Here is an 18,679-nt window from a genome sequence, read left to right as displayed (position 1 = left end):
AACCCAGCCCCCCGTCTTCTTCCCGGGGCTGAGGGTGCCGGGGACCCCTCTTTCCTAGACGTCGAGGGTAGCGGGGAAAAGTTAAGAGATTCGGGAGGCGGGATTGTCTCTTTGCTACTACTACGGATGATCACTGGCCCTTCTCTCCCAAGGGTCTTACAGCTTGTTTCCTAGAAAGATTCCACACTGTACAGTGCTTCCCCGCACTGCCAGCTTTCCCAGGGCTCCATAGTGGAATTGCCACCAAGGAGAAGTGGGGAAAGCCTTATTGCTGGAGACACGCAAAAGGAATCTGAGCAAAACCCTGGAGACGCTCCCGTGGGGAGAATCACCAGCTAGGAATAACAATAATATAATAAAGATATTTGTTAAGTGCTTACTATGTGTCAAGCACCGTTCTAAGCGCTGGGATAGGTACAAGACTACTGTGGGCCCGTTCCAGACCGTGAGCCCGTTGTTGGGTAGGGACCGTCTCTATCTGTTGCCGACTTGTACTTCCCAAGCGCTTAGTACAGTGCTCTGCGCACAGTAAGCGCTCAATAAATACGATTGAATGAATGGATGAATAAGCCCGTTGTGGGCAGGGATTGTGTCTATTGCTGTATTGTACTTTCCAAGCGCCTAGTACGGTGCTCTGCACGTAGTAAGCGCTCAAGCAATACGAGTGAATGAATGAATACGATTGAATGAATGCCCGGCCCGACCCCATCCTTACCTGGCGGCCGCTCACCTGTCCTGTCTGCTCCGGTCCGGTCCTGCCCGCGTCCCCTCCCCCTTCCCGCACAGGGGCGAGGGTGTGATTGTGTGTGTGTCTGTGTGTGTGTGTGTCTGTGTGTGTGTGTGCGCGCGCGCGCACGGTGACGGGGTGAGTGCGGGGGATGGGCCGGACGGGAGGAGGAAGAGGGGAGGGGGGAAGAAGGAAGCAGCTTTGCAAACGAGTCTGCTCACGTCCTCCACCCGGCTCCGCACCGCACCCCGCTCCGCGCCCCGCTCCGCCGCGGCCAGCGTCAGGCCCAGGCAACCCTGCCCCCCGGACCCGGGGAGCCCGGACCCAGGTCCAGCCTGGAGACCCCCGTCCCTGGATCCAGGGAGCTCAGAGCACCAGCCCCAGGTCCAGCCCAGAGACACCCGTTCCCCGGATCCGGGGAGCCCAGAGCACCAGCCCCAGGTCCAGCCCAGAGACCCCGTTCCCCGGATCCGGGGAGCTCAGAGCTCCAGCCCCAAATCCAGCCCAGAGACCCCCGTCCCCCGGATCCGGGAAGCTCAGAGTCCCAGGTCTAGTTCCAGCCCAGAGACCCCCGTCCCTGGATCCGGGGAGCCCAGAGTTCCAGATCCAACCCAGAGACCCCGTCCCCCGGATCCGGGAAGTTCACAGCCCCAGCCCCAGGTCCAGCCCAGAGACCCCCATCCCCCGGATCCGGAAAGCTCAGAGTCCCAGGTCCAGCCCAGAGACCCCCGTCCCCCGGATCCGGGGAGCCCAGAGCCTCAGGTCCAGGTCCAGCCCACAGACCCCCGTCCCCCGGATCCGGGAAGTTCAGAGCTTCAGGTCCAGGTCCAGCCCACAGACCCCCGTTCCCCGAATCCGGGGGGCTCAGAGCCCCAGCCCCAGGTCCAGTCCAGGGACCCCCGTCCCCCGGATCCGGGAAGCTCAGAGTCCCAGGTCCAGTTCTAGCCCAGGGACCCCCGGATCCGCGGAGCCCAGAGCCTCAGGTCCAGGTCCAGCCCACAGACCCCCGTCCCCCGGATCCGGGGAGCTCAGAGTCCCAGTTCCAGCCCAGAGATCCCCGTCCCCCGGATCTGGGGAGCCCAGAATCTCAGGGCCAGGTCCAGCCCAGAGAGCCCTATCCCCCGGATCCGGGAAGCTCAGAGTCCCGGGTCCAGGTCCAGCCCAGAGACCCTCATCCCCCAGATCCGGGGAGCCTAGAGTCCCAGGTCCAGCCCAGAGACCCCTATCCCCTGGATCCGGGAAGCTCAGAGCCCCAGCCCCAGGTCCAGCCCAGAGACCCCCTTCCCCTGGATCCAGGAAGCTCAGAGTCCCAGGTCCAGGTCCAGCCCAGAGACCCCCATCCCCCGGAACCTGGGAGCCCAGAGCCTCAGTTCCAGGTCCAGCCCACAGACCCCCTTCCCCCGGATCTGGGGAGCCCAGAGTCCCAGGTCCAGGTGCAACCCAGAGACCCCCATCCCCCGGATCCGGGAGCCAAGAGCCTCAGGTTCAGGTCCAGCCCACAGATTCCCGTCCCCCAGATCCGGGAAGCTCAGAGCACAAGCCCCAGGTCCAGCCCAGAGACCCCTGTCTCCCGGATCCGGGAAGCTCAGAGTCCCAGGTCCAGGTCCAGCCCAGAGACCCCTGTCCCCTGGAACCAGGGAGCCCAGAGCCTCAGGTTCAGGCAGGCTCAGCCCAGAGACCCCTGTCCCCAGATCTGAGAAGCCCAGAGTCCCAGGTCCAGGTCCAGGTCCAGCCCAGAGACCCCTGACCCTGGATCCGGGGAGCCCAGAGCCTCAGGGCCAGCCCCAGCCCAGAGACTTCCAACCCCCAGATCCGGGGAGCTCAGAGACTCAGGTCCAGGTTCAGCCCAAAGACCACTGTCCCCAGATTTGGGAAGCCCAGAGTCCCATGTCTAGGTCCAGGTCCAGCCTAGAGACCTCCATCCCCGTATCCAAGGAACCCAGAGTCCCAGGACCAGGTCCAACCCAGAGACCACTGTCCCCCACATCCAGGGAGTCCAGAGCCTCAGGTCCAGGTCCAAGTCCAGCCCCAGTCCAGAAATCGCCATCTCCCAGATCCCGGGAGCCCAGAGTCCCAGATTCAGCCCAGAGACCTCCGCCCCCCTCGGATCCTGGGAGCTCAGAGACACAGCCTTACCCCAGAGACCCCGTCCCCAGGATCCAGGGAGCCCAGAGCCCCAGGTCCAGGTCCAGCCCAGAGCCCCCAACCCCGTGCCTCCAGCCTCCGGCTCCAGGCGGAGCAAAGAACCACCAGTTCCTGCCTGTCCCTGCTGTTCCCAACACTTGCTCCCAGAACCAGAGCCAGAGGTTGGCAGCTGGCTCCCTTTTGGCAGCTGGGCAGGGAGGAGACACCATCTGCTAGCCCTTGGCTCCCTCAGCCACCCTGATTTTCCCCTCCCATTAACTACCCGCCTCCGACCCCTTGTGTATGCTGCATTCCCAATGGGGAACTGCTCCTTCCATCGTCAACAGTAGTATTTATTGAGCACATATTATGTGGCCTAGTGGAGAGAACCCAGGCCTGGGAGTCAGAAGGTCTTAGGTTCTAATCTGAGTTCCACCACTTACCTGCTGTGTGATTTTGGGCAAGTCACCTCCCTTCTCTGGGCCTCAGTTACCTCATCTGTAAAATGGGGATTGAGACTGTAAGCCCTTGTGGGACAGGGACTGTGTCCAACTTGATTTGTCCAACTTGATTATCTTGTATCTACTCCACTTCCTAGAACTGTGCCTGGTACATAGTAAGTGCTTAATAAATACCACAATTATTATGAGAAGCAGCATAGCATAGTGGATAGAGCATGGACCTGGGAGTCAGAAGGTCGTGGGTTCTAGTTCTGGCTCTTCCACTCATCTGCTGTGTGACCTTGGGCAAGTCACTTCACTTCTCTGGGCCTCAGTTCCCTCATCTGTAGAATGGGGATTGAGACTGTGAGCCCGATGTGGGACCGGGAATGTGTGCTGCTTGCTTTGCTTGTATTCTTCTCCATTGGCATAGTACAGTGCCTGGCACATAGCAAGTGTTTAACAAAAATCACAGTTATTATTATTCCTATTACAGTATGACAGAGTTGGCAGACATGTTCCCTGCCTACATCGAGCTTACAGTCTATCCCTTTGGATGCCATCTGGAGGCTGAAGCCTTGCTGCCCACCTTCAATGCTCTCCTAAAATACCACCTCCACCAAGTCTTCCCTGATAAATTTGCAAAACCCCGAATCATAGCAACATGACAGCCACCTCTAGAACTTATATGTTTATATCCATCTTCAGGACTTGCACATATCAGTATATTCAAGTTTACGTACAATTATTTATTCTGATCATTTGTCAGTGTTTATGTACCCCCTTCACCTGCTAGAGTGTAAGCTGCTTGAGGGCAAGGAACTGGTCTCTTGCTTCTGATGCGCCCTTCCAGGCACTTAGTATAGTGCATAGCATTCTGTAAGTGTTCACTAAGTACCAATACTACTAGTACTACTAGTACTTCTAGTACCAAAAATTATGAAGCAATGTGGCTTTATGGAAATAGCATGGACTTGGGAGTCAGAAGATGTGAGTTCTAATACCGGCTTCACCATCTGTCTGCTGTGTGACCTTGGGCAAACCACTTAAACTTCTCTGTGCCTCAGTTACTTCATCTGTAAAATGGGGATTAAGACTGTGAACCCCATGTGGGACAAACTGATTATCTTGTATCTACCCCAGTGCGTAGAAGAATGTTTGACACATAGTAAGTGCTTAACAAATACCACAATAATTATTATTATTACTACTACTACTGGTGCCTGTGCCGCCTACAGTTCTGCTCCCATTGAAAGGTATAAAACATGACCTAACTTACAGTAACTGAATACCATGCTCAAATGTTCAGAGAAGCAACAGCATGGCCTAGTGGCAAGAGCACAGGGCTGGGATTCAGAGGATGTGGTTGTTACTCCTGGCTTGTCCAGGGTGTCTGCTGTGTGACCTTGGGCAAGTCACTTAACTTCTCTGTGCCTCAATTTCCTCATCTGTAAAATGGGGATTAATCCTACTCCCTCCTAACTTAGACTGTAAGCCCCATGTGGACCGTGTCCAACCTGATTAACTTCTATCTACCTCAATGCTTAGAACCATGCTTGGCACATAGTAAGAATTATTATTACTAAATCTAGTATCAGCAGAAGAATCGAGGTAGTGTGGGAGTGATTCTTTTTTGGAGAGATCCTGGATGTACCATCTAAGCATTTTATTTTGGGGTTATTTGTGAGGTTGATCAAAAAGCAGTCACAAGGCTCTTCTTTGAGAAATACACACTTTGGAGAAACAGAAACTGGGGTTGCCAGTCAGATGGTATGGCCTCCTCGTCAACAGATCGTGTGGGTCAATCTGAAAAAATGAAACCAAAGTGGTCAGGGTTTAAACCCTGCCTGAAAAGGAATAGAGGAAGACATTTTCAATTCCTGCTCCCCGTCCCTCACCCAACTGTACTTTCTGGTGGGAATCTTGACTTTGCTAGGTATCACTCAGCAGAGTTTAGTAGCTGCAAGGATGTCTTGGGAGAGACGGAAGCTTTGGAGAGAGCTTGAAAGTCTGGTTTTGGATAAAGGTTGACAACAGGAGGAACTTTCTACCAAGAATGTGCGTGTGGTTATTTTAAAAAACAGATGATTAGTAATGCAGGACTATTGGCTGGTTCATGTAGGATGCATGGGTAAGCCTTGCCACCTGACGTATTTTCCTAAATTTTTAATGCTGTTTCTTAGCTGATACCTTGGCAGGGGGACGTGGTTAAATTTGATACCCCTGGCCACAAGGGAGGACTGTTCCGGAGGTTTTGTGATTGGTATGGGAGTTGTGCGGTGTATTTCTATTATATGCACGGTAACATTTATGATCTCCCCAATCCTAGGCTGCCTTCCATCCTTTAAAGGAAACCATTCCTTTATCCGGAATTTGTAATCAATGAAAATCTATCAATCAATGGTATTCATTGAGAGCACTTACTGTGTAAGCAGCATGGCTTAGTGGAAAGAGCACAAGCTTGGGAGTCAGAGGACGTGTGTTCTAATCCTGGCTCCTCCACTTGTCTGCTTGTGACCTTGGACAAACCACTTCACTTCTCTGTGCCTCAGTTACCTCATCTGGAAAATGGGGATTAAGACTGCGAGCCCCACGTGGGACAACCTGATAACCTTGTATCTACTCCAGTGCTTAGAACAGTGCTTGGCACATAGTAAGCACTTAACAAATGCCATAATTATTATTACAGAGCACTGTACTAAGTGCTTGAGAGAGTACCATACCATAGAGTTGGTAGATGCAATCCCTGTCCATGTGGAGTTTATAGTTTATAGGAGGATTTAGACATTAAAATAGATTAGGGATAGGCAAAAGAATAAAAAACCCAAGAACCCCCAATCCATTTTTGTTGTTATTCATCACTTATACAAATAAATGAATTCTTATAATTTGTGTATATATATGTATATATGCATATATACATATATATGTATATATATTTGGTGGTCCCTTTAGAGAGGCAGCTGCATTCTATACAATAATAATATCATTCCATCTTAACACCTTTTATTCTAGAACAATTTGTGAGCTCTGTGAGTGAATTGTAACAGCCTCATAACATAATAGATAAGAACAGGAGTCTGATTTTCTTATCAAACAGTTGGACTCAAGTAACAACTCAAATTATTGTTGAACATCTATCCTAAGGCAAGGGGCTCTGAAGCTTTCTGTGTCAGAAATTGAGTTGTTTCAGCCGTATTGTCACTCCACAAGCCACGGAACCGGCTTGGCCAAGTCTCTTTCCATGGATTGCTTTCAGGTTGATCCTAGCTGTTCTTTCATGTTCTCTCATCTTGTTGTGAGGTCTAAGAATGGTAGTCATAGGATTTACTGAGCGTTTTGCTCAGTTTGAGGGGTTTGCAGCTCAATGCTTGGGGATAACAAAGTCACACAAGTGGAGTTATTTTGAAAATTTGAGCCGTTTCAAAACATTATGAGGGTATGAATTGTTCCTTTTTTTCTTTATCTCAAATTTCTCTCATTATTTCCATTTTTCTCACTATGAAATGCTGGGTCTTATCTCATAGTTCATACCAGCCCTGCAAATACATTCAAGTCATTTATGAACCTTCCCCCCACCCCCACCAAAGTGTAATACCTGCTTAACCCTCCTTTGTTCAAGCGGCAGCATGGTGTAGTGGATAGAGCATGGGCCTGGGAATCAGAAGATCATGGGTTCTAATTCTGACTCCACCATTTGTCTGCTTTGTGACTTTGGACAAGTCATTTCACTTCTCTGGGCCCCAGTTACCTCATCTGTAAAATGGAGATTGAGACTGTGAGCCCCACATGGCACAGGGACTATGTCCAACCTAGAGAAGCAGCGTGGCTCAGTGGAAAGAGCACAGGCTTGGGAGTCAGAGGTCATGGGTTCTAATCCCGGCTCTGCCACTTATCAGCTGTGTAACTTTGGGCAGGTCACTTAACTTCTCTGTGCCTCAGTTCCCTTATCTGTAAAATGGGGAATAAGACTGTGAGCCCCACATTTAACAACCTGATTACCCTGTATCTACCCCAGCACTTAGAACAGTGCCTGGCACATAGTAAGCGCTAAACAAATACCATCATAATTATTTGCTTGCATCCACCCCAGTGCTTAGAATAGTGCCTGGAACATAATAAGCACTTAACAAGTACCACAATTATTATTATTATTATTCCCAACCTTGTAAGAGGGTCCCAGAAGATTATTAAATCAAATTGGCTTTTTTTCTTACTCATTGTACCTTTTTGCTTACCCTGAATGAATGGAAGAGGGACTATTTTCAAAATCGATTTCATTTCCCCTGGCAGGAACAGGGCTGATCTCAGTTCTCTAAAGAGTAGTGTTGATTCTCCTTGTATTGTTGACAAAATTGTGGGCATGGAGGCTTTCAGTATTGATTTCTTGTCTGCTTCTTCTTCCGTTTGCCATGGTTCACCTGCCACCCTTCTTTGTTTTTTATGCTTTATTTCTAACACTGCCGAAGCAGACCTGAGCAGTGGTTTGGCTGCATGACTCCTGTCAAAGTCAGGGGCATTCGTGCCTCTTCAACCTTACACCAATCTGATAAAGTTCAGATTAGTCAACAGAGGGATATGGTGCTTACACTAGATACTGCCACTTTCCAGATTCAGCTACGCAAGAGTTGGCTAAACCAAACTTTTTGCTAGCTAAAGCCAGAGCTACACGGTATATAGTGAAGTGGAGAGTTGGGCAAATATTTGATTTGCACTCAGATTTGCTCCCTTTAAGCACCCCATCCTCAGCTCCACAGCATTTATGTAAATAGCTATAATTTATACATTAATATTAGTATCTTTCTCTTCCTCTAGACAGTAAACTCCTGTGGGCAGGGAATGTTTCTCCCAACTCTGTTGTACTGTATTCCCCTCTAGAATGTGAGCTCATTGTGAGCAGGGGTTTTCACTGTTTATTGTTGAATTGTTCATTCCCAAGCACTTAGTACAGTGCTCTGGACACAGTAAGCACTAAATAAGTATGACTGAATGAAAGTGCTTAGTAAAGTGCTCTGCACACAGTAAGTGCTCTGAAAATACCAATGATTTGTTGGTATACTGACCTTTAACTTATTCAGATTATTTTTCCTCTTTCTACTTGGAAAAACAGGACTAAAACAATTGGCAATCTAGAGAATATTATATATTTAAATAACAATAAAAACAATACTTGCAATAATTATTAACTTACTATGCACCAAACACTGTACTGAGCACTAGGGGAGATACAAGATAATCAGGTTGGACATAGTCTATGTCACACATGGGACTCCTAGTCTAAATAGGAGGGAGAACAGATATTGAATCCCCATTTTACAAATGAGGAAACTGAGACTGGACCAAAGGAAAGTGGCAGAGCCCCACTTTGGTTGCAAAGGCCTAGTCTCCTGTTCTTCCTTGACCCCAGCCACTGAGAGGCTCAGGAATTAATTTACAGACACTTTTGACTTCTAAGCCTATTCAGATTACTTTCCCTTTTCCCCTTCTCTCCTCCCCCCACCATATGCCCAGGGTGTGGAAACCATGGCTGTTACCACAGGAGGCTTAGCTATGCTGTTGTGAAGAAGGCAGTTGACTGCAAATCAGTGGGGTAGAGGGACATGGCAGGAGTTGAGAAAAGATGGCAGAGAAGAGGAATGGAGAGTGGAGAGTGAAGGCTTGGAGCAATTCTAAATGGGTGAGCCTGTAATGGCAAGTGATTCAAGGAGTCTCATCCCCACCTAGGAACTAATTTGCATTATGTTTTATAAGATTTTGCCACAGGGCAGCTTCATGTCCCACTTTCTTATCAGGGACTCCCTGTGATGTCTTTGAAGTTCCCAACTCCCCCTTGAAGTCAGGTTCCTCCTCTTATATTTCAATGGCCTAAACCTGGAATTTAGCAATAATCTGGAAAGCTGCCTTCCTCTCTGCTTTTCTATTCCTCTTGAGAATCATTGCTGTGTAGGGTTAAAAAAAAAATTAGTCTGGCTTCTGAGTCCAGCATCCTGGAGACAGAGTTGAAAGGTTTGGTCAGAGTAGCCTTCCTTCCTTCTCCTCTGCAAGATGAAGAGTCCATCCCCCCCTCCCTTGACTTGCCCCAGCAGATCGCAGAAGGTCCAGCTCCCCGCTCTCTTGAGCCTACCTGGAAGGACTGATCCATAATAAAGGTAAAGATTGACATAGGAAAACAGCTTGGGTTTGGCAAGAATGCTTTGCATAGCTTGGGTTCTAGGCAGCCTCATTCACCTCCAGGGAGGCTTACTACCACTGCTCATAATTACCCATATGATATGAATCACTCACCCCAAATGTTTCCAGGTTGGGGGAAGGTGGGGATGACAAGATGGGCTGTTCTTACTGTACCGTCTCAGATGGTGTATTTATAGACTGCTCTATAAATTTATAGAGTTTTGGAAATGAGAGATTTGCACGGCAGCCTCCCTCACCATATTCATTCATTCATTCAATCGTATTTATTGAGCTCTTACTGTGTGCAGAGCACTGTACTAAACGCTTGGGAAGTACAAGTTGGCAACATATAGAGACGGTCCCTATCCAACAACAGGCTCACAGTCTAGAAGGGGGAGACAGACAACAAAACAAAACATGTGGACAGGTGTCAAGTCATCAGAATAAATAGAAATAAAGCTAGATGCACATCATTAACAAAATAAATAGAATAGTAAATATGTACAAGTAAAATAGAGTAATAAATCTGTACAAACATATATGCAGGTGCTGTGGGGAAGGGAAGGAGGTAGGGCGGGGGGATAAGGAGGAGGAGAGAAAGGAGGGGGCTCAGTGTGGGAAGGCCTCCTGGAGGAGGTGAGCTCTCAGTAGGGCTTTGAAGGGAGAAAGAGAGCTAGCTTGGCGGATGTGTGGAGGGAGGGCATTCCAGGCCAGGGGGAGGATGTGGGTCGGGGGTTGATGACGGAACAGGCAAGAATGAGTACATACAACCTAAACCTGCCGAAAGCAGATATTAAGGGCCAGAAGGGAGAGGTTTCTGGATCAGACTGACAGATCTTCAGTAGTCCCTGACCAATCAAAACCCAGCCTGTCATTACCTCAGGAGGAATCAGGAGGAATGCAATGTGGTCCGACTCAACTACAGTCAATTTTTGATTTTCTGCATTTATGAAGTAGAGGGATGGCTTGAGTAATACAAAGCAAGGGAAATAGTTTGGATCTCATGAGGGCAAAATGGGGAAGTAGTCCCCTTTCAAAGGTTGCCTAGAGAAAGTCAGTGTTAAGAATTGTAGGTGCTATAATGTGGGAGGTCACAGAAATGGTAAAGGTTTTTTTAATAGAATTCGTTAAGCCCTTATTACATGTCAAGCACTGTTCTAAGTGCTGGGGTAGATATAAGCTACTTAGGCCAGATACAGTCCCTGTCCCTTATGGGGCTCAGGGTCTAAATAGGAGGGAGAATATGTAATGAATCCTCATTTTGCAGTTGAGCAACAGAGGTACAGAGAAGTTAAGTGACTTGCCCAAGGTCACAGAGCAGACAAATGTGGAGGCAAGATTAAAACCCAAGTTCTCTGGCCCCCAGGCCCGTACTTTATCCACATGGCCATGCTGCTTTTTGATTAAAACCCTCTTTTGGATTATCCTCAGCACGGATAATACACTTGTGAATAATCAGTTGTTCTTGATTATATAACCTACTCAATGCTGCCAATTAGTCCATGAACATAAGTCTATAATGCCCACTTATATTCATTATGGACATATTTGTAATTTATTTATTGATTCATATCAATGTCTGCCTACCCCTCTAGACTGCAAGCTCATTGTGAGCATGAAATGTGTCTGTTCATTGTTACATCGTACTCTCCCAAGCACTTAGTACTGTACTTTGCATAGAGTAAGCGCTCAGTAAATATGATTGAATGATTGAATTAATTCTTGAAGCATTTCCAAATACAAATACACCATTCTTCACTCTCCTTGGTGAGGGAGGGCAGGTGGGCAATGCTGTGGAACAGATTGTAGAAACTAAGACAAGTAATATGGCAGTTCCTTAAAGGGTACTGATAAAGCCCACTTCTGTGAGCCCCATGTGGTACAGGTACTGTGCCTGACCTGATTATCTTGTATCTACCCCAGTGTGAGCTACAGTAAATGTTTAACAAATACCATCGTTATTATTATTGGGCCAGAATTAGAGCTCAGGAGCTCTTGATGATTGGCTTGGAAGTCTAGAATTCCTTTTACCTATCACACCCCCAAAGGTTCAGGCCTGAAGCATTGGTTTTTGGAGGAGAAGCTGTAAGCTGTGATGTGTTTGGTAAGAAAGGAACAGGCTTATTGGGAGACTGTATTGGGGGAAGAAAACAAGAAGGTTGAATGCAAGAGGATTTGGAGATTGGCTTAGAAGTTGGAAAAATATGGTAAATCTTGTTGGAAAAGAGGTGGGATTCTGTTCTCCCTCCCCCTTCAGGTTGTGAACCCCAGGTGGGACAGGGACTGTATCTGATCTGATTATTTTATGTTTACCCCAGATACCCTCTCAGGGTTGCACCTGTAGAGTTCCCAGTACTCTACCAGTCTCAACTACAGGAGGGAGAGTCAAGTAGAGGCCTACCTATTCCATTTCTAGTTTGGGCAGTGGCTAGTGTGTGGAAGACAGTCTGCCGCAGGTCAAAACTCACCTGTGCTGGCCACCGGCGGCATGGGAGAGAGTCGAGTGCGGAGACTCAGGTTGACTGTGCAGAAGGAGGCGATGGTAGACCACTTCTGTATTTTTACCAATAAAACTCTATGGATACGCTACCAGAATGATTGCAGATGGAGGTGGGTCATTCTGGGAGATATGTGCCCATGGCGTCATTATGAGTAGGAGACGACTTGACGGCATAAGACAACCCCAGCTACAGTGCGTATCACTTAGTAAGCACTTAACAATCCATCGATCAATCAAATTTATTGAGTGCTTACTTTGTGCAGAGCACTATACTAAGTGCTTGTGAGAGCATGATACAGCAGAATTAGCAGGCATGTTCCCTGCCCACAATGAGCTTACATTGGTGTCCTTAACTCGAGAAGACCCCTTCCCATTCACATCTGCCCATTTTGAAACCTGCAAAGCTCTACAAACCCAACTGTGCTACTGAGATAAAATCCCTGCCTTGAGCTAAAAAGCTCAAGTAGCCTTTCCCCTCTGTCCTTGATTCTCTCAAACTGTATTTTGCACCATCCCCTCAACTCCTCTCCCTTAAATTCATTCATTCAATTGTATTTATGGAGTGCTTCCTGTGTGTGGAGCACTGTACTAAGCGCTTGTGAGAGTACAATACAACAATAAACAGATTCCCTGCCTTCTGTGAGCTTACAGTCTAGAGGGACTGCCTCCACCTCTCTGAAATTCATCGTCTATCAATCAGTACTATTGAGCGAGCATTTATTGTGCACAGAGCACTGTGCTAAGTGACTGGGAAAGTACAATACAGAGCTGGTGGGCACGATCCCTGCTTGTTATAATAATAATAATAATAATAATAATAATAATAATAATAATGGCATTTATTAAGTGCTTACTATGTGCAAAGCACTGTTCTAAGCACTGGGGAGGTTACAAGGTGATCAGGTTGTCCCTGGGGGGCTCACGAGCAGCTCACAGGGGGCTCAATTGTTATTCATTGAGACAATGCTTGCAGCTCCCTGCTCTTCGACAGTCACACAGGCCCAGCTCCTTCCTGGGATCTGTGGCTTCTGAGCACTTTGGCAGAAATTCATTTCTTCATTAACCTTGGCAGGTGGGAGCATTTCCTCTGCCATCTGTTTTCCAGGCTCTCAATGTTCCCGGAAAGGGCTGTTCTGTGTTTGGATTTCCAGTACTCTCCCCATTTGGTGCCACCCTAGGTTTCCTTTGATTGGGTTTTCTTATTAGTATTGTACTCCAATGAGAGATATCCCTGGGGCCATTTTAATGACGTGCAATGAATTGATTGGGTTCAGCTTATGTTATTTTGGAAAGAGAGGCATCCTTGGCAAGGTCACCTCAATAGGCACTCTGGCCCATAAGTTACACAGCAGTTGGCTTGTTCAGTAGGTGTACGGACTTACAGTAGGTGTAGGGTATATGGTGTAGGGATAGATTTAGGGACAACTGACCCAGATTGTTGGGTGTTTTTTTTAATAGTATTTGTTGAATGTTTACTATGTGTCAAGCGCTGTTTTAAGAGTTGGGGTAGATACAAATTAATCGAAGCGGATACAGTCCCTGTCCCATATGGGGCTCACAGTCTCAGGATGAGGGAGAACAGGTATTGAATCTCCATTTTGCAGTTGAGGAAGCTGAGGTAAGGAGAAGATTCGTGACTTGCCTAAGGTCACACAGTGGGCAAGTGGTGGAGTCAGGATTAGAACCCAGGCTTCTGGCCACTAGCCTGGGTGCTTGTCTGATGCACTAGTTTTGTGAGAAAGAGAGGGTTTCTTTGAATCTGGGGAGATGTCACACTAACCCCTGCCCACCTCCAAAAAAAGTATGTTCCTCTTCCAGCTATGGAGTCCCACTTCTAGCTACTTTCAAATTATCCTGGAAAGGGAAGACTGTAACTTCCAGTGCTACTCATGGTCTCTCCCTAATGGACCCATGGCATGGGTGACATCATATACTGGGGTTTGCAGGTTTCTACTGCTCATTGTTTTCATTAGAGACCGAATATATACTGAACGTCTACAGTGTTCCCTTTCCAGTCCCACCTGAGAGAAGTGAGGCACAAAAGCTACACTTTGGTGCTTGACTCTGAGTGGATGGGTGTGGATTGAGTGGGTTACTGATAATGAAGTCAATCAGTGGTATTTATTGAGAGCTAAGCACTTGGGAGAGTACTATGCTCGCTTAGTGCTCTGCGTACAATAAGCATTCAATAAATTCCATTGATGATACAACAGATTTTGCAGACTCATACTTGCCCACAAGGAGCTAATCATCTAGAGGGGAAGACAGATATTAAAATTAATTATGGATGTACATAAGTGCTCAGAGGTAGTGGTGGTCTGAGTATCAAGTGCTTAAAGGTTACAGTTCAAAGTACATTGGTGATGCAGAAGGGAGAAGGAGTAGGGCAGAGGAGAACTTAATTGGGGAAGGCCTCTAGAAGGAGATGCGACTTTAGTAAGGCTTTGAAGTTGGGAGAGTTGGTGGAAATCACTCACTTCTGGGCCTTACATAGTTCTTTAGTTGTGCTGTCTCGTGAAACCAGAGTGAGGTGTTTTATAGCAAGAGAGCAGATTGATCGAGGATTGTGTTTTAATGCCGAAATGAATTATTGATTTGCATTTGAAAGGGACTCTCAAATAACACCTCTAAGGATTGGTTTAACCCAGGTTTCTGAGGGAGGCAGTGTTAATCTGCTTTCCAACAACCAGGATTAACCCCAGTGTTACTTCTTTGATATAATTATGACCCCAGAAATGGAAATGAGAGCAAAATAGAAATCAGAGGCAAGCTGATGGACATGCAGGTGCTTATAATGGTTAGGACTGCTTTCTTCAGGCCTTCCGGTCTGTAACTATCTTTAACATGTACCATTTCTGCACCTCCTTCTTCCTCTTGCACTCCTCTCCCAGCTTTTCCTGTTCCACACTTCCTAGCTAGGACAAGATGGTGGCCAGGGAGGAATGGGGCATGACAGCAGGGGATGCTTGAGGCTCTTCCTTCACTGTCATTTCCTCCCCTCCCCTCCCAGTTCATCACACACCAGCCTTGAGCTGAGCAGCTTCAGCAATGACTACTGGAAAAGTGGCAGCAACTACAAGGACCTGGGCCCCTCCCCTCCCACTTTACATTCCTCCACTGACTCCTTCCCCAAACTGGAATAGCAAGATTAGGGGGTCCATAGCTGCCCTCTCCTTTAGGACTAGGCCTATGAGGCAGCTATAATAATAATAATAATAATGATGGCATTTGTTAAGCACTTACTATGTGCAAAGCACTGTTCTATACCAATCAATCAATCAATCAATCGTATTTATTGAACGCTTACTCTGTGCAGAGCTTGGGAGAGTACAATATAACAATAAACACATTCCCTGCCCACAACAAGCTTACAGTCTAGAGGGGGAGACAGACATTAATATAAATAAATTAATTACTGATATGCAGATAAGTGTTGTGGTGCACTGGTGAGCCCTTAGAAACAGATTTCCCCTCTTTCCTTAAGCCCTATCCATTTTCTATTGCTAGCTGTCTATTTTTCTGTCTAACTAGGGGCTGTCCCTCCAGAACTTATATGGCTCTTAAGCATAGAACAACTCAGTGTCAGAGGACCTCAGCTTTTGTTTAATATTTCATCTACCCTGGTCCCTACTCTGAGAGTTTGCATGATTTAGCATTGGTCAAAGACAACAGAGGGAGAAGGCAAGGGAGAGAAAAGTTTGACATTTCCTCTTCACCCAAGCTTTAAAGAGGAAAAATAACCTTAGTGACCGGAGCAGCATTGGCTCTTGGACAGTTCTACAAGATTTCCTTCCCCCAATAAAACTATATTCCTTAAACCATAATTAAAGAAAGATTCGTGCGATCTTTGTCGCAACTCTGGTTGAGAAGCCAGATGCACTCTGTGTCAGTGGACTGGCAGTGGTGGTACGGAGTGTGCTTGAGGCTCAGAGTTAGGCAGGCCATGTAATTGACAGCCCAGTCTCACCTGCATGGAAAACTGGCCCATAGGAAATCTCCTGGGGAAAAGCCACATTTGGGCTGTTCTTCAAATTCCAGCCATTATTGATTTCCTGTTCAAATGTATTCAAGACCAGACCCTCAGCTCTCAAAAGTTCTCCAAGTTATGGAGAAAAGATCCCTCAGAATCTCTGCCCCCTTGGTGCACTTCCAAGAACCTGTCTCTGTTCTGATGGGTTTTTTTGTTTGTTTGCTTATTTTATGGTGTTTGTTAAGTGCTTACTGTGTGTCAAGTACTGTTCTAAGAGCTGGAGTAGATACAAGTTAATCAGTCCGTGGACAGTCCCTATCCCACATGAGGCTCACAACCTAACGGGGAGGGAGAACTGTTATTGAGTCCTCATTTTGCAGGTGAGGAAATAATAATAATAATAATGACATTTATTAAGTGCTTACTATGTGCAAAGCACTGTTATAAGCGCTGGGGAGGTTACAAGGTGATCAGGTTGTCCCACAGGGGGCTCACAGTCTTATTCCCTATTTTACAGATGAGGTAACTGAGGTACAGAGAAGTTAAGTGACTTGCCCAAAGTCACACAGCTGACAATTGGCGGAGCAGGGATTTGAAACCATGGCCACTGACTCCAAAGCCCGTGCTTTTTCCACTGAGCCACGCTGCTTCTGAGGCACATAGAGATTAAGTGACTTTCTCAAGGTCATACTCTTGCCAAGTGGTGGAGCCAAGATTAGAACCCAGGTCCTCTGGCTCCCAGACCCATATTCTATCCATTAGGTGACACTGCTTCCCACACTGCTGATGTTCAGTAGTCTTCCTGTGGCTCACCTTGTATCCTCCAAGCACTTAGAACAAACGCCATTATCATTATTATTATTATTATTATTATTATTATCATTATTATTTTCCCAAAGGAAGTGGGCTATCCGGAAAGGAAGTGGGCTATCTTGGCGGTAGCCTGGCCTAGTGGAAAGAAAAGGGACCTGGGGGTCAGGAGACCTGAGTTAGTTTAAACCCCACCAGGAGACCTTGGCCATTAACCTGCTGTGTGACCTTGGACAAGCCACTTAACTTCTCTGGGGCTCAGTGTCCTCATCTGTAAAATGGGGATTGAATTTCTGTTCTTTCTGCCCCTGTGACTTGAGTCCCATGTGGGACAAGGACTGTGTGTGATTTGATTTTCTTGTCTCTACCCCATCACTTTACAAAGAGCTTGGCACATAGTAAGTGCTTGATAAATACCATCATTATTGGTAGCTAGAGACTCTGAGTGATGTCTTCGCCAAATCCCCACCTGAACAGTTATCTGATTGCGAGTGACAGCTTTTAAGTGAATGAAGCTGAGTTTATTTCTTGCATCCCCTGCAGACCCATGTGCCTTGGCAGAATGTCCCTCTCAGCTGACAGACCACAAACCATGCTGAGAAACAGCATGGTGTAGTGGATAGAGCACAGTCCTGGGAGTCAGGAGATCATGGGTTCTAATCCCAGCTCCACCACTTGTCTGCTGTGTGACCCTGCACCAGTCTCTTCATTTTTCTGTACCTCAGTTACCTCAACTGGGAAAAATGGGATTAAGAGTGTGAGCCCAATGTAGGACAGGGACTGCGTCCACCCCAGTGCTTAGAACGGTGCTTGGCACATATTAGGCACTTAAAAAGTACCATAATTATCATTATTATTATTATTATTGTTATGAGAACCCAGGTCATCTATCTCCCAGGCCCATCTAGTCACTCTGACAAGGGCACAGGTCAGCTAAAAGTTAAACAAGTCCTCTCCTATTGCAGCAAGGATTCTGGTAAATTTCCCTTTGGCACCTGCAAGTTAGTTTTGGTATTGTCTCAGAGTCTCTCCATCTCCTAACACCCAAACCTACTCTTATCTTGGGGAGCAAGTTCCCTCAGAAACAGTCTCTTCAACCTCCTCCCCCACCACACCCCATCTGGGACTTGTCAAAATTAATCATTTCCTTCCCCAACAATTACTCTTATTATTGCCTTGTGCTTCTCTTGTATGTTTCCAGCTTCTTAGTGCAGCATATGGTACACACTGAGTGCTCAATAAATGTCATTACTGCCACTTTACCACTACATCTCCTCCAAGAGGTCTTCCTAGACTAACCAACATCTCCTCCAAGAGGTCTTCCTAGACTAAGCCTTCATTTCCCCTACCTCCTCTCCCTTCTTTGTCAGCCTTGCACTTAGATTTATACCCTTTAATCTCCCTTCCCTCAGCCCCTCAGCAGTTCTGTGCACATCCATAATTTATTTTAATGCCTGCCTCTCCCCGCCCCCCAGACTGTAAACTCCTTATGGGCAGGAGTTACCAACTCTGTCCTCTCCCAAGCACTTTGTGCAGTACCCTGCCCACAGTAAGCACTCAATAGATACAATAGATTGATTGATTATTGCTACTCCTACTACTAATATTACTTCTGAGAAGGCTAGACTACTAGGGGAAGGAAAGGGATTTAAGGGGTAGGGTTTTCTTGGCTTCTACCATTCCACTTTCCCACTTCATTAAATCAATCGAATTTATTGAGCGCTTACTATGTGCTGAGCACTGTACTAAGAGTTTAGCACTTGGCTTCAAGGCAAAGTTGCTCTTTGAGCCAATTTGCTGTATGCATATTTTTGCATGGTGGACTCCCCACTAACTCTGTAACTCTGGGTTGAAGCCTTGGTGCTTAACCTTCTCCTCTTTTCTCCTCGCTCTCTATATCCTTCTTCACCCTGTTTCACTCTCCCTCATATCTGGAC

The 18,679-nt window shown here is 47.0% G+C and overlaps 1 protein-coding gene and 1 non-coding gene across 2 annotated transcripts; both read left to right on the top strand.

Moving 5' to 3' along the window:
- The first annotated feature begins 878 nt into the window (after window positions 1-878).
- Window positions 879-7,944, top strand: LOC119928781 (basic proline-rich protein-like). The gene is made up of 7 exons (XM_038747296.1): window positions 879-1,881; window positions 1,971-3,033; window positions 4,980-5,061; window positions 5,475-5,554; window positions 6,439-6,605; window positions 6,819-6,882; window positions 7,764-7,944. Exons 1-7 carry the CDS (start codon window positions 879-881, stop codon window positions 7,942-7,944), a joined length of 2,640 nt encoding a protein of 879 aa, XP_038603224.1.
- Window positions 7,945-11,782: 3,838 nt separating this feature from the next.
- Window positions 11,783-11,920, top strand: LOC119929375. Its single transcript, XR_005451501.1, has one exon. It is a non-coding gene; the product is annotated as a small nucleolar RNA SNORA7 (small nucleolar RNA).
- The last annotated feature ends 6,759 nt before the right edge of the window (window positions 11,921-18,679 follow it).

The sequence above is a fragment of the Tachyglossus aculeatus genome, chromosome 5, assembly GCF_015852505.1.
Source record: "Tachyglossus aculeatus isolate mTacAcu1 chromosome 5, mTacAcu1.pri, whole genome shotgun sequence".
NCBI lineage: Eukaryota > Metazoa > Chordata > Mammalia > Monotremata > Tachyglossidae > Tachyglossus > Tachyglossus aculeatus.
This window is presented reverse-complemented; position numbering and strand designations above follow the sequence as displayed.

Coding starts and splice junctions, on each gene's coding strand:
- LOC119928781 (XM_038747296.1), top strand. CDS start 879: ATGGGCCGGACGGGAGGAGGAAGAGGGGAGGGGGGAAGAAGGAAGCAG. Junction 1,882..1,970: donor GCTCAGAGTCCCGGGTCCAG/GTCCAGCCCAGA, acceptor GGATCCGGGAAG/CTCAGAGCCCCAGCCCCAGG. Junction 6,883..7,763: donor CCCCCCACCCCCACCAAAGT/GTAATACCTGCT, acceptor CTGCCGAAGCAG/ACCTGAGCAGTGGTTTGGCT.